The sequence below is a fragment of the Pristis pectinata genome, chromosome 27 (genome assembly GCF_009764475.1).
Source record: "Pristis pectinata isolate sPriPec2 chromosome 27, sPriPec2.1.pri, whole genome shotgun sequence".
Classification (NCBI taxonomy): domain Eukaryota; kingdom Metazoa; phylum Chordata; class Chondrichthyes; order Rhinopristiformes; family Pristidae; genus Pristis; species Pristis pectinata.
The window spans coordinates 26,832,895-26,847,884 of NC_067431.1; the positions used below are offsets into that span (position 1 = coordinate 26,832,895).

At 42.4% G+C, this 14,990-nt stretch overlaps 1 protein-coding gene across 9 annotated transcripts in view; it reads left to right on the forward strand.

Moving 5' to 3' along the window:
* Positions 1 to 14,990, forward strand: part of LOC127583556 (neural cell adhesion molecule 1-like) — a 435,935-nt gene that overhangs the window by 393,011 nt on the left and 27,934 nt on the right. For 2 of the 9 annotated variants that reach the window (XM_052039656.1, XM_052039659.1), the window contains one exon: positions 4,966 to 6,132. The exons of the other annotated variants lie outside the window; for them this stretch is intronic. In XM_052039656.1, the coding sequence (XP_051895616.1) occupies positions 4,966 to 5,045 (80 nt within the window). In that variant the 3' untranslated portion in view covers positions 5,046 to 6,132. Of the gene's footprint in view, positions 1 to 4,965; positions 6,133 to 14,990 lie in introns of those variants that run through there. 9 annotated transcript variants of the gene reach the window in all.

The following is a 14,990-nucleotide window of genomic DNA, read 5'->3' on the forward strand; positions in this document are numbered from 1 at the left end:
CCTCATCTTAGTCCAAAATGACCAACCCCTTGTTTACAGACTCCTGTCTGTATATTCCACTTGTTCTTTGAAATGTCAAGTCCATTGACTGCCCTCTTGGGTCCGTCATTTCATCGAATGAGTTGGGTATATTTTGGTAACTGTAATTCTCATCTCAAGTTTAGATAGAATGTAATAATTGCATCGTGTAACAAGCAATGCCACATATCCAGAAACAAAGTCATGTAACATCTGGCTTTTGGCACGCAGCTGGTTTTAGCTGCAGTAGGACAGCTCATTGATATCACAGTTTTGAGGTGGAAAAGTATGAACTATGTTCCACAAATGGGAGCATCTCATGATAAAACAACAGAAAATTCTCAGTACCATCCAAGTAATTGGTTACTTGTGCTCCAAGTTCATCTTCCTTTCCTAAGTGATGACCAGGGCTAGAAACCTCAATATTGTATTAGTTACCTTCTGATTGGTTATTTATAATCCGTAGAAGCACATTCAATATGGACTTTCAAGGAGATAGTGGGTAAATACCAAGTGGAAATGTGGGAATACTTGAGAAACAAAGGACTGCAGATGCTGGAATCTAGATGAAAAACACTGTGATGCTGGAGGAACTCAGCAGGCCAGGCAGTATCGGTGGAGAAAAGCAGGCGGTCAACGTTTGGGGTCAGGAGCCTTCTTCAGGACTCGAAGAAGGGTCCTGACCCCAAACGTTGACCGCCTGCTTTTCTCCACGGATGCTGCCTGGCCTGCTGAGTTCCTCCAGCATCATCGTGTTTTTCATTCACATGGGAATACTTGATGGATGTGGGATAAGAGCAGAGAAGTGAGGATAATTGGATAGTGTTTCCAAAGAGACTTGCACAAAGGACTGACTGGTCCCCTTGCCTGTGTAATTCAATCATAGAACAGCACAGCACAGGAACAGGCCCTTCGGCCCACGATGTTGTGCCAAACTAATGATAGCTAATCCCTTCCACCTGCACATGGTCCATATCCCTCCGTTCTCTACATATTCATGCGCCTATCTAAGAGCCTCTTAAACACCTCTATCGTATCTGCCTCCACCCCCACCCCTGGTAGCACATTCCAGGCACCCACCACTCTCTGTGTAAAAAAACATGCCCCGCACATCTCCTTTGAACCATAGAACCATACAGCACAAAACAGGCCCTTCGGCCCACCATGTTGTGCCGTCCATCAAACCACCCTCACACTACCTAACCCCTTCCTCCCGCATATCCCCCCAACCCACACTCCTCCATATGCCGATCCAACAAGCTCTTGAACCTGTTCAATGTATCTGCCTCCACCACCACCCCAGGCAGTGCATTCCATGCACCAACCACTCTCTGGGTGAAAAACCTCCCCCTGACATCTCCCACCCATAACCTTAAAGCCATGCCCTCTCGTCTTGAGCATTGATGCCCTGGGAAGGAGGCGGTGACTGTCTATCTATTCCTCTCAGTCTCCTCTATCATGTCTCCTCTCATCCTCCTCCTTTCCTGTGAATAAAGCCCTAGCACATTAAGCCTCTCCTCATATTCAGTACTCTCTAAACCAGGCAGCATCCTGGTAAATCTCCTCTACACCCTCTCCAACGCCTCCACATCCTTCCTATAATGAGGCGACCAGAACTGAACACAGTACTCTAAGTGTGGCCTAACTAGAGTTTTGTAAAGCTGCATCATCACCTCGCGGCTCTTTAAACTCAATCCCGCGACTTATGAAAGCCAGCATCCCATTGACCTTCTTAACTGCTCTTTCCACCTGTGAGGCAACTTTCAATGAACTGTAAATATGAACCCCCAGATCCCTCTGCTCCTCCACACTGCCAAGTACCTTGCCATTCACCCAGTACTTTGCCCTGGAGTTTGTCCTTCCAAAGTGTACCACCTCACACTTCTCCGGATTGAACTCCATCTGCCACTTGTCAGCCCAGCTCTGCATCCTATCAATATCCCTCTGTAAGTTCCGACAGCCCTCCACACTATCCACAATACCGCCTATCTTAGTGTCGTCCACAAACTTACTAACCCAGCCCTCCACCCCCTCATCTAAGTCATCTATAAATAGCACAAAAAGTAGAGGTCCCAGAACCGATCCCTGCGGGACACCACTAGTCACTGCCTTCCAATCCGAGGACACTCCCTCCGCCACAACCCTCTGCTTTCTACATGCAAGCCAGTTCCTAATCCACACAGCCAAGCTTCCTTGGATCCCTTGGCCTCTGACCTTCTGAAGAAGCCTACCATAAGGAACCTTATCAAACGCCTTACTAAAATCCATGTAAACCACATCCACCACACTGCCCTCATCAATCTTCCTGGTCACCTCCTCAAAGAACTCTTTCAGGCTTGTGAGGCAAGATCTTCCCTTCACAAAGCCATGCTGGCTGTCCCTAATCAGTCCATGATTCTCTAGGTGTTCATAAATCCTATCCCTTAGAATCCTTTCTAACAGCTTACCCACCACAGACGTGAGACTCACCGGTCTATAATTCCCTGGCCTATCCCTATTACCTTTTTTGAACAAGGGGACAACATTCGCAACCCTCCAATCCTCCGGAACCATCCCCGTGGACAACGAGGACTCAAAGATCCTTACCAGCGGTTCAACAATCTCCTCCCTAGCCTCTCGAAGCAGCCTGGGGAAAATCCCATCAGGCCCCGGAGATTTATCTGTCTTAATATTATTTAACAACTTCAACACATCCTCTCTCTTGATATCTACAACCTCGAGAACGTTACCCCTACCAGCACTCCCTTCCACGTCATCAAGACCCCTCTCCCTGGTGAATACTGAAGAGAAGTACTCATTGAGAACCTCTCCCACTTCTGCCGCCTCCAGGCAAATTCTCCCACCTTTGTCCTTAATCGGACCTACCTTCACCCTAGCCATCATCCTGCCCTTCACATACTTGAAAAAGGCCTTGGGATTTTCCTTAACCCTACTAGCCAAAGCCTTTTCATGTCCCCTTCTAGCTCTCCTCAGCCCTTTCTTAAGTTCCTTCCTTGCTACCCTATATTCCTCACGGGCCCTGTCTGAACCTTGCTGCTTATACCTCACGTACGCTACCTTCTTCTCCCTAACAAGTCATTCCACCTCTCTCGTCACCCACGGTTCCTTCACCCTGCCATTCCTTCTCTGCCTCACCGGGACATATTTATCCCTAACATCGACCATATCTCCATGGTACATTTTCCTTCAAAAAGGACATCCCAATTTACACTCCCAAGTTCTCTCCTTATAGCCTCATAGTTCGCCCTTCCCCAGTTGAAAATCCTCTTGTCCTCTCTGCACCTGTCCCTGCCCATGACAATTTTAAAGGTTATGGAGCAATGGTCACTGTCCCCCAAATGCTCACCCACCAATAGATCCTTCACCTGTCCCAGTTCATTTCCTAAAACTAGATCTAACATGGCATTCCCTCTAGTCGGCCGGTCAACATACTGCGTCAGGAATCCCTCCTGGACACATTTAACAAATTCCGTCGCATCTAAACCTTTGGCACTAAGCAGGTTCCAGTCTATATTTGGGAAGTTGAAGTCTCCCATTATAACAACACTGTTATTTTTGCTTCTCTCCAAACACTGCCTGCCAATCTGCTCCTTACTCCCTCTCGCCTTGAACTTACTCCCTCTCGCCTTAAATGCATGCCCTCCAGTATTAGGCATTTCAATCCTGAGAAGAAGATACAAGCCTACTCTATCTATGCCTCTCATAATTTTATAAACTTCTATCAGGTCTGCCCTCAGGCTCCAGAGAAACCACCCTAGTTTATCCAACCTCTCCTTGTAACATATACCCTCTAATCCAGGCAGCATCCTGCTGAACCTCTTCTGCACCCTCTCCAAAGCCTCCACATCCTTCCTGTAATGGGGTGACCAGACTTGAATGCAATACTCCAGATGGGGCCTAACTAGACTTTCACAAAAGTTCATGACATAGGTTGCAGTAGAATACCTTTCCAAGTTGGTTTAGGTTCATTAAGTTAATGAAATAAAATAAGAGCAATTGATACTTTTCCAAAAAGAGGAAATGTGTAGATATATGCTTATGCTGGTAGAAATAAATTTCCTTACTGGTTAAAAACTTCAAAATGTGAAATATGCTACTGTGTCATTTTTCCAGTGCCAAGCTTCCTTCTTTTGCTGACATTTTCGATGAAAGCACTGTACTGACTCACTTCATTAGGGTCACAAGTGATTAAATTGGATGTGAATATTTCAGCTATTCTGTTAACTGTATTCTGGGGTTTAGTGGTTTGTTGATGAATTGACAATTAATGTCTAATGGGGATGCAGCAGAGAGTGCTAAAGTTTGCATGTTGAGCTCTAGTGCTAACTGGCCTCCTACATCATTGAAGCAATTACTTATACCAACAGCTTTCAGCATGGGTGGAGGACTGCTTTTCCATGCAACAGTTGCACATCATTTAACTGAATGCAGCTAACATTTGGCAGTAACAGCACAGCATTAATTTCTAATCCTTTCTTGCCAGCCTTGTTGCTGCTTCATTTCTCTTCCATTGAGACTTTTTTTTTGGCTCTGTCTTGTACATCGTGTGGTCATTTCCATTTTCCCAAGCCTTTTAACCCATAACCATGATATATGATCTTTGACTTTAGTGTGCTATTCATATTCTGCTTAAAATTAGGCATACTTACTCTTTTTTTATGTTACACAAATATTTTTGTAATCTGTTTTATTTCAATTTAACATTTGTGTACTTTATTTACTTTAAATTCTTGTTACTTTTGTGTTTGTATTTATGACTTTTTTTTCTCTCTCTCTCTCTCTCTTACCCCATCCCCTTTTCCTCCCTCCCTATCTCCCACCTGTCTGTCTCCATATATGTGTTTACATTGCCCTTGTATTTTCTCTGAACCCTGAATGACTCAACTGGTCACTTTGTTTCACCAACTCTTTTGCTGTCCTTGGATGAAAATACTTTGGCTTCAACAGCAACTTTGGGTGGCTCATCCATTTCATACACACTCTTCTCATTACTTTTCTCTGCTGTTTTGGTTGTTCTGATGTCTTAGACCTTTGTAAAGGCATGCTGTTTTCTCCCCAGACAGCTCAACTCATAATTTTCAATCGCTTCACAAGCATTTGTGTGTAAACCAGAAACAAAATTGTGCCATTTTTATTCAGAACAAAAAAATGTTGTTTAAACAGAATGTCAAAGTCTGATCTCCTTCATGAATTTTTGTACCTGCACGCTTGTGTTTCATTTGTGTCTAAGATTGTCTGCTGATTTCTCTGTAGACGGCGGTTTCTGTTGACCCGTGTTTCCCTTCTTTTGCAAGGATCTGTTATTCTCCATCAGTTCATTCAACAGTTTATTTCTATTTCTATACCTTCCTTTTCTCCTTCTCCGTCCAACAATCATTAATGTATCTTGGCAGCCTGATGACTGGAACCAGGGCTGGAAGGAATTAGCAACTGTATGTGTGTGAACTGAATAAAAATGTGCTTTAAGTGTTGCATCTGGAACAGCTACAAAGGAATTTCACACAAAAATTATTGTCAATTTAAAGTTTAATTGAAAAAAGATTAAAATGTAATTTTTGACAAGAATCAAGTTCCAGGAATGATACCTAGGTATTTTTTGCTGTATTTTGCCAATTAATATTTTAGTGTTATTGCAAGCACATGCAAACAAAACTTATCTCAATACACTGCTTGGTTAAGTATGTTTTAATTTTATACCAGTCTGCTAGCATGTATACAGGAGGCTCCTGGAAGTATCATGTATAGGTCATTGCCTCGAAGTGTTATTTTCCTAATGTTTTCTCTTTAAGTTACTTGTAAGCAAGTTAATGTAAACTCTTAAGCTCTGGCTGCAGTATGGTAGAATTGCCTTAAATGTTGAGACTCTAATTTGATCATAGTTTTTAACAGATGTTTTTAAAGAAGCGCCACAGATAACCAAGGTTTACGGAGGCAGTGTTAAGATTTGCTGAAGATGCACAACTGACTAAATTCTATTTCCTTAAATAAACAGTTTTCATGAAGAGAAAGTTAGTTCTTTTATATGCATTTTTATTTATTCTGTTTCATAATTCATGACTCTGTTGACATTATATGGCTGAGAATCATATTTTTCATTAAAACACGACACAGAGATAAAACCAATCTTGTATAGAGATCTTTTAATTGTGCAATGTTTGGCAGCATCTGAAAAATATTGTAAATGTTTGCTTACAAAATGGAATCAGGATGTTCCTGGAAAGATTTGGACAAGGTCAAAGGAAAACTTGCCTTTGTTCTTCCTTGAAATACTAGCTTTATATTTCTGCTGCTGGGTAAATCTTTCTTTATAATTAATAGGTGGTGTGGATTGTAGTCAAAGCAAAATGTTAATTGATAATGCATTCAGAAATGTACTCATGTCTGCATTTGTAATCATTATGCACGGTGTCTGTGTTATTTCTACTTGAGATATGTGGCTGGTAACCTTTCTAACTTACTTGTTTCATTGGTTAAATTTTTTTTATACTTGTCTATTTCCACAGAAAAGCAAATTATTGTCAATTTAAAGTTTAATTGCACTTCAAAACTAAGCTAAACCAAACATAAATAGACAGGAATGATAATGCAGTTTTCAATGCAAATAAATGTAATGATATTTATAAGCAGTACTTGTTTTCACAACACATATGCAACTTTGACCAAGGCTTAATTGTGTGAGGAAACTGAGTGCCAGTGCAGTTTGAATTGGCTGAGGCTAAGTTGGCTCAGTTCAACAAAGTTCCCGCGGTATTGTTGCCAAAGAGGATTCATATGTTGCATCTGGCACTGGTATCTGAATGATTTAGTACCTTTTGCCACAGAACGGTCAGTAATAGAGTAGGCACAGCTCGCTCTGTGTGAGCTGTATCCAGCTGTATGTTTAACTATTACCAGACAAGAATCATTGATATTAAATAAGATGGAACACGCTACCATCATATCATTTCAGTTGGGGAATATCCATGCTTGAATGAAAAACAAATTTGGATTTGGCATGCAAAATCTTGTTAAATACTGCACTGATTTATACAAACCCAATTAAACACAAAATGTTTTTTTGCGTAGGAGCTGGATTATCTTGGATTGAGGTCTGTAGAATATGTATTTATAGATTAAAAGAAGATGTTGGCATGGAAATTGCTGTGTGATCAGAGCCTGGGTCTGCAGATACTCCACATTTCTTCAAGTTCTCTAGTGCAAGGTTTCTCCTTTAAATCTTCTCACCCTGTGCCTTTTAGCAAAGGCTTTGTGTGGAGTGGGGTACAGCAGTTAAATTACCTGATTAATAATCCTGAGGCCTGGACTAGCAATCTAGAGACCCGAGTTCAAGCCCCACCCATGGTAGCTATGGAATTCAGTTAAGAATTTCAAAGAACAGAATCAGAATCAGATTTGTTATCACTGACTTATATGATGTGAAATTTGTTGTTTTGTGGCAGCAGTACAGTGCAAAGACATAAAATTACAAAAAGAAATAAATAGTGCAAAAAAAAAGGAATAACGAGGTAGGGTTCATGGACTATTCAGAAATCTGATGGCGGAGGGGAAGAAGCTGTTCCTGAATTGTTGAATGTGGGTCTTCAGGCTCCTGTACCTCCTCCCCGATGGTAATAACGAGAAGAGGTCATGTCCCGGATGGTGAGGGTCCTGAGTGATGGATGGGACCGCCTCTTGGCGGTGTCCTTGATGGTTGGGAACATTAACATGTCTTGGTGACAATGACCAAGGAAACTACCTGGCTGCCTTAAAACTCCACCTCATTTTCTGGGGAAAACATTGGCATTCTTACCCAGACTGGTCCACATGTGACTCCAATATTATTAGCTCTTTGTTAGCCTCTGAAATGGCCCAGCAAACCTTCAGTTGTATCATTACCACTGCATTCAAAGAGAGGAAGAATAAAAACAGACAGACCTACTGCCATTAAATGAAGAACTCCCTACTCAACAGCGCTTTGGGAATGCCTGCATTGGAAGGGACAGTGGTGCAGCTTGTAGAGCTGCTGCCTCACAGCTCTGGTGACCCAGATTCAATCCTGACCTCTGGTGCTGCCTGTGTGGAGTTTGCACATTCTCTCTATGACAGTGTGGGTTTCCTCTGGGTACTCCAGTTTCCTCCCATGTCCCAAAGACTGTGGGTTAATTGGCCACTGTAACTTGCACCTATTGTATTGGGGATTGGAAGAAACTTGGGACAATTGATGGGGATGTGGGAGAATAAAATGGAATTAGTGCAGGATGAGTGTAAATGGGTGTTTGATGGGAGGTGCAGATTTGACAGACTGAATGACCTGTTTCCAAACTGCATGACTCTATGAGAAGGGCTGTAGCAGTTCAGAAAAGCTGTTCACCGTCACCTCCCTAAGGACAATTGGGGATGGACAATAGACGCTGGCCCTGCCAACAATGCCCAATTCCCAAAGAAATGAATAAATAAACAAGTTTGCAAGGAGGAAATGTCAATGATGCTGCACTTCATATTGTAAATTGGTTTATTATTGTCACATGTACTGAGGTACAGTGAAAAACTTTGTTTTGCATGCTATCCATACGGATCATTTCATTATAACGGCACATTGAGGTAGTACAAGGGAAAACAATAACAGAATGCAGAATTTAGTGTTACAGTTACAGAGAAAGTGCAGTGTAGGCAGACAATAAGGTGAAAGGTCATAATGAGGTAGATTGTAAGGTCAAGAGTCTATCTTATAGTACTAGGGAACCGTTCAATAGTCTTATAACAGCAGGATGGAAGCTGTCCTTGAGCCTGGCGGTACGTGCTTTCAGGCTTTTGTATCTTCTTCCCGATGGCAGGGGGGAGAAGAGGGAATGTCCAGGGTGGGTGGGGTCTTTGATTACATTAGCTGCTTTACCGAGGCAGCGAGAAGTGTAGACAGAGTCCATGGAGGGGAGGCTAGTTTCTGTGATGTGCTGAGCTGTGTCCATAAACTTCTGCTGTTTCTTGCAGTCCCGGGCAGAGCAGTTGTCATACCAAAATGTGATGTATCCGGATAGGATGCTTTCTATGGTGCATCGATAAAAATTGGTGAGGATCAAAGGGGACATGCCAAATTTCATTACCTTCTGAGGAAGTGGAGGAGCTGGTGAGCTTCCTTGGCCATGGTATCTACGTGGTTGGACTAGGACAGGCTATCAGTGATGTTCACTCCCAAGAACTTGAAGCTGTCAACCCTCTCGACCTCAGCACCGTTGATGTAGACCAGAGCATGTGCACCGTCCCCTTTCCTGAAGTCAGTGACCAGCTCTTTTGTTTTGCTGACATTGTGGGAAAGGTTGTTGTCAATGACACCATGTCATTTGGCTCTCTATCTCCTTCCTGTACTCCGACTCATCATTATTTGAGATACGGCCCACTACGGTGGTATCATCAGCAAACTTGTAGATGGAGTTAGAGCAGAATCTGGCCACACCGTCATGAGTGTGTGAAGATCCTCTGAGTACTAGTTGAAAGCATTCAGACATCGAGTTGTACAGCACAAACAGGCCCTTCAGCCCACCACGTGCATGCAGACTAATCCCATTTACCTGCATTCGGACCAAAGCCTTCTATGCCTTGCCAATTTGGGTGCTTGTCTGGATGCTTCTGAAAAGTTGTGCGAGTATCTGCCTCTGCCACCCCCTCAGGTAGCACAATCCAGATTCCAACCACTTTCTGTGGAAAAAAATTCTCCCTCAGCTTCCCGCTAAACCTCCTACCTCCTAACTTAATCCTACTCCCTCTTGTCTTAGACACATTCGCTGTGAGAAAAGGATTCTTGGTTTTTTACCCTATGTATCCCCCTCATAATTTTGTAGGTCAGGTCACACCTCAGCCTCCTGTGCTCCAGGGAAAAGAAACCCAGCCTACCCAGTCTCTCCCTCAAATGGAAATGCTCCAACCTTGTCCAGCACAATCACATCCTTCCTATAGTGTGGTAACCAGGACTGTGTACAGTACTCCAGGTGCGGCCTAGCCAATATCTTATAAAGTTGTAACGTGACGTCCCAGAGCATATATGCTGTGCCACAGCTGATGGATTGCTTGCCTTCGTGTGCTGACTTCACCTTTTCTACCTGTGTTACCATTTTCAGAGATTTATAGGCTGGAACCCAAGGACTCTCTGTTCATCAACAGTCCCTAGGACCTGACTTTCATCCATTTCCAACAAGCAAATGAATAAATTTAATCAGAAATTTATAAAAGTATCATTATGTATTCACAACATTCAGAGCTGTATTACCCTTTGGCTTCTGATGTGGATTGAGAAGAGCCTAATAGGCATAAGCAAATATTCTTCAGATCTATCTCTGGTTGTGACCCTACCACATCAATCATCTGCAGAGAACAGTGCAGCATTTTTCCCAATGTACCTTAGCTGGCATTACAAAACTGCCGCTGATGACTTTTCCTTTGCCAGCAGTGCATTAATGTGATTTAATAAGTGAACACCATAAAGCTCCATCAGTAAATGTCTAATTAATGAATTGTGTTCATAATTAGTTTTGTTTTGTAAAAGATGAGCTTTGCATTCACATGCTCATCCAGCTAAAAGTCCGTTACCCTTTTAAACATACAGCATAGGTTTAGGGCAAAGTCTTATTCCATTCAGAATGTAAATGTCTTATTAGAAATTTGCATTTGGAATATTGTGAGCAATTTTGGGCAGCCTATCTAAGGAAAGATGTGCTGGCCCTGGAGAGGGTTCAGAGGAGGTTGAAAAGTTTGATGTCGTTGCAGTTCAGAAGGATGAGGGGAGGTCTCATTGAAACCAACGGGATACTGAAAGGCCTGGATAGAGTGGGCGTGGAGAGGATATTTCCATTAGTAGGAGAGTCTAGGATCCGAGGGCACAGCCTCAGAATAAAGGGATGAACCTTTAGAACTGAGATGAGGAGGAATTTCTTCAGCCAGACTTTGGTGAATCTGTGGAATTCGTTGCCACAGAGCAGTGTGGAGGCCAAGTTATTGGGTGTATTTAAGGCAGAGCTTGATGGTTGGTAAGGGGGTTAAGGGTTACAAGGAGAAGGCAGGAGAATGGGGTTGACAAAGAAAATCAGCCATGATTGAATGGCGGAGCAGACTTGATGGGACAAATGGCCTAATTCTGCTCCTACATCTTATGGTCTTGCATGGCACTAAATATTACCTAATAATATAAGAATTAGGAGCAGGAGTAGGCCATTCAGCCCTCAAGCCTGTTCCACCATTCAATAGATCATGGCTGATCAGATGAGAACCTCATCCGAATGTTACTGCCCAGCCATTGTCACCTCTCATCCGCTTGTTTTTTAAGAATCCAATTCTGCCTCAGAAATATTTAAGGACTCTGCCTCCATTGCCCTTTAAGGCAGAGAGTTCCAAAGGTTCATGGCCCTCAGAAAACATGCCACATCTGTCTTCAATTGCCAGCTGCTGTTTTTTTATAACAGTGACCCCTTCTAGATTCTACTCGAAGAAGAAAAACCCTCTTGACATCTGCGCTGTCAAGACCCCTCATGATATTATGTCTTTCAATCAAGTCACTTCTCCCTCTTCTAAATTCCACTGGATTCGAGCCCAGCCTGTGTAAACTTTCCTAGTTAGACAACCTGCCCATTCCAGTGGTCAGTGTAGTAAACCTCCGAACTTTCCCTGGTGTATTTACACTTTACACTGTCACCAACCTATAAAACTGAAGCATCACCTCCCTACTTTTGTGTTCAATTCCCCTAGCAAAAAATTATATTCTATTTGCTTTCTTGACTACCTACTGTACCTGCATATTAACCTTTAACAAATCAAGAATTAGGGCAATGTCTGTCTGGAACTCAAAGCCCTGCAATCTTACAGCACTTGAATAAAATGCTTTTATTTTTCCTGCCAAAATCAGAAGTTTCACATTTTCCCATATTATACTCCATTAGCCAGAACTTTGCTCTCTCTACCTAGCCTCTGTAGCCATTCCTTTTCTTTGAGTCATCGGAAAATTTAGCAGCCGTACCGTCAGCACGTCCATCCAAGTCATTTGCATAAATTTAGAAAAGGTCGAGGCCCTGCACTGATCCTTGTGCTACTCAACATGTTGAATCTTGCTGACCAGAGAAAAAGAACAGTTTCAGCTGCTCTCTCTTCCCTGTCTGCCAGTCAAGCTTTAACCACAGCAGAGTGTTACCTGTTCAACCGTGAGCTTGTATTTTCTGTGGTAGCCTTTGATGCAGCTGATGAGATGAAATCTTGCTGATTGTTTCGAAACTGACTGCAAGATTTCTGTCCGGAGCCCCTTCCTGCATTTGAGAATGATTATTTTTCAGAGATTCTTTTCTATAAACATTTCAAATGTCAGACTGTAAGAATTTGATAGTTTAAAATGCAATTTATAGGAACCTTCATTGTAGAAGTTTTGAATTCTCTTGTCACTTTCAGCATTTATAACATTGACAGCACCATGATAAAAATCCATCTTTAATTTACAATGTAGTACATTTGCACAAAGGAAATAAAGTGATTCCAAGGCATATATCTCGTTAAAAATCTACTGCTCTTTTCAAAAGTCAAACAAAGGTGGCATTAATTGTCTGAGAGAATTGGCAGTAACTTGGGAGAAATGTTTGAAATGTGTTCTGTGGATGAATTCTGGAGAAGATTGTTGCAAAATAAAGTGTGCACTTGTCAGATTTTTTGATGTGTTTAATTATCCAATATTCAGTAAATTCAGATTTATTTCAAACTTTACATGTCTGTTCATTGCATTGTGTTTAGCCGGCGTTGTGGCATTTTCATAAGAGAAAGACAGAAATAGTAATTAAGTCAACCCATCCCCTTATGGTGTCCAAATATCAGTACTGATGGTCCTTCCTGCTAAAATATTGACTTCCTAATTGAGTTAAGGCACACCAGTATTTGTTTTCACTTATCAGTTGATGGTACACAGGAGGCAGTGCATTGACAACAATGGCATTATTAATTCTCTGCTGCCTACGTTATGTGTAGGAACATGGTGTGTGAAAGTGAGTTACGAGGCTTTCTTGTAAATAAATGGTTCGGATAATGTCATAAACAAGAAAGGAGCCGAGGCGGTTTATGAATACTGGCAGAACCTTGCACTGAATTACAGACTTCAGGAAAAGGTCATGTGTATTTCTTCCTTATCGTTACTTGTACTTTAAAATCATGTGTTTGCCTGGCTTTTCTAACCACTATGCACCATGCAAGATGAGTCATGGAGTAATACAGCATGGAAACAGGCCCTTCGGCCCAACTTGTCCATGCCGACCATGGTAGTCCCCTTTGGCTCATATCCCTCTAAACCTTTCCTATCCATGTACTTGTCTAAATGTCTTTTAAATATTGTTATCGTACCTGCAATAATATTAGTTGTAAAATGTTGGACTGATGCAGAAAGATAGAATGATATTAAGTCACGATTCAGCAGCTAAATAAATATGACATCTCCTAAGAAGCATCAGAGTGTGGTGTGTCAGCACTGATCTCCCAGGAAATAACCTTTATTGTCTGTGATATGGCCTTACCTGCAGTCTGTTTTTTGAATTCTGCCAGCAGATTGTTTGTTGCTCCAAATTCCAGCATCTGCAGTCTCTTGTGTCTCCTCTGTATTTTTAGTTTTTTGCTTCTGTCAGACGCTGTGCTGAGCTTAGAGTACAAGTAGTCAATGGCACTTACAGCATTCAAAGGACATAGGAAACAAGAACAGGAGTTGGACATTTGACCCTTCAAGCAACTCTGCCGTTGAGAGGATCATAGTCAATAAAATCTTGGCCTTGACCCCACTTTCCACCTCTCTCTCCCAAACCCTTTGATTCTCTTATAGTATGAATGTCTAACTGTCTCCACCTTGAATAGATGCAATGACTCTACCTCCACAGCTCTCTGGAGTTGGGAATTTCAAGGATTCTTGATCTTCTGAGAGAAGAAACTTCTCCTCAATTCTGTCTTAAGTGGACAAGCCCTTGTATTTGAAGCCATGGACCGTAGTTCTAGATACCTCCAGAATCAGATTTATTATCACTGACATATGTCATTAAATTTGTTGTTTTGCGGCAGCAATACAGTGCAATACATTAAGGCATAAAAATTATTACAAAAATAAATAAATAGTGCAAAAGAGGAATAACAAGGTGGTGTTCATGGACTGTTCAGAAATCTGATGGCAGAGGGGAAGAAGCTGTTCCTGAAATGTTGAGTGTGGGTCTTCAGGCTCCTGTACCTCCTCCCCAATGGTAGTAATGTGAAGAGGGCATGTCCCAGATGGTGAGGGTCCTTAATGATGGATGCCGCCTTGAGGCACCGCCTCTCGAAGGTGTCCTCAATGACGGGGAGGGTTGTGCCCGTGATGCAGCTGGCTGAGTCTACAACCCTCTGCAGCCTCTTTCAATCTTGTGCATTGGAGCCTCCATACCAGGCGGTGATGCAACCAGTCAGAATGCTCTCCACCGTGCATCTGTAGAAACTTGCAAGAGTCTATAGTGACATACCAAATCTCCTCAAACTCCCAATGAAGTGAGCCACTGGCGTGCCTTCTTCATGATTGCATCAATATGTTGGGCCCAAGATAGATCCTCTGAGATGTTGAAGCCCAGGAACTTGAAGCTGGTCACCCTTTCCACCACTGACCCCACAATGAAGACTAGGGAAGATATCTACTTGGTATCCACCCTGTCAACCCTCCTCAGAATCTTGCACATTTCAATAAGATTACCATAGAATCAGTTTGTTTTCAGTTTTTCAAAAGAGAACTTAATTAACGACAGGGAAGAACCTGGACTTCCCCCATTCTAATCTCCAGGTCCGACTTGCTTGCAGCATGGATGTAACTCGTGCTTCAGGGGCAGGGAGTTGGCTGCAATCCTGCATCGCTGTGGCAAGATGCTAGAAGCAGCTGAAAATTGGTAATGCCTCTGCTCAGGGCTGGTTCAGTGAAACCTTCCAGTAGCATTGTGTGTGAAATACAAAGGCTTTCTAAGTAGCAGCATTTT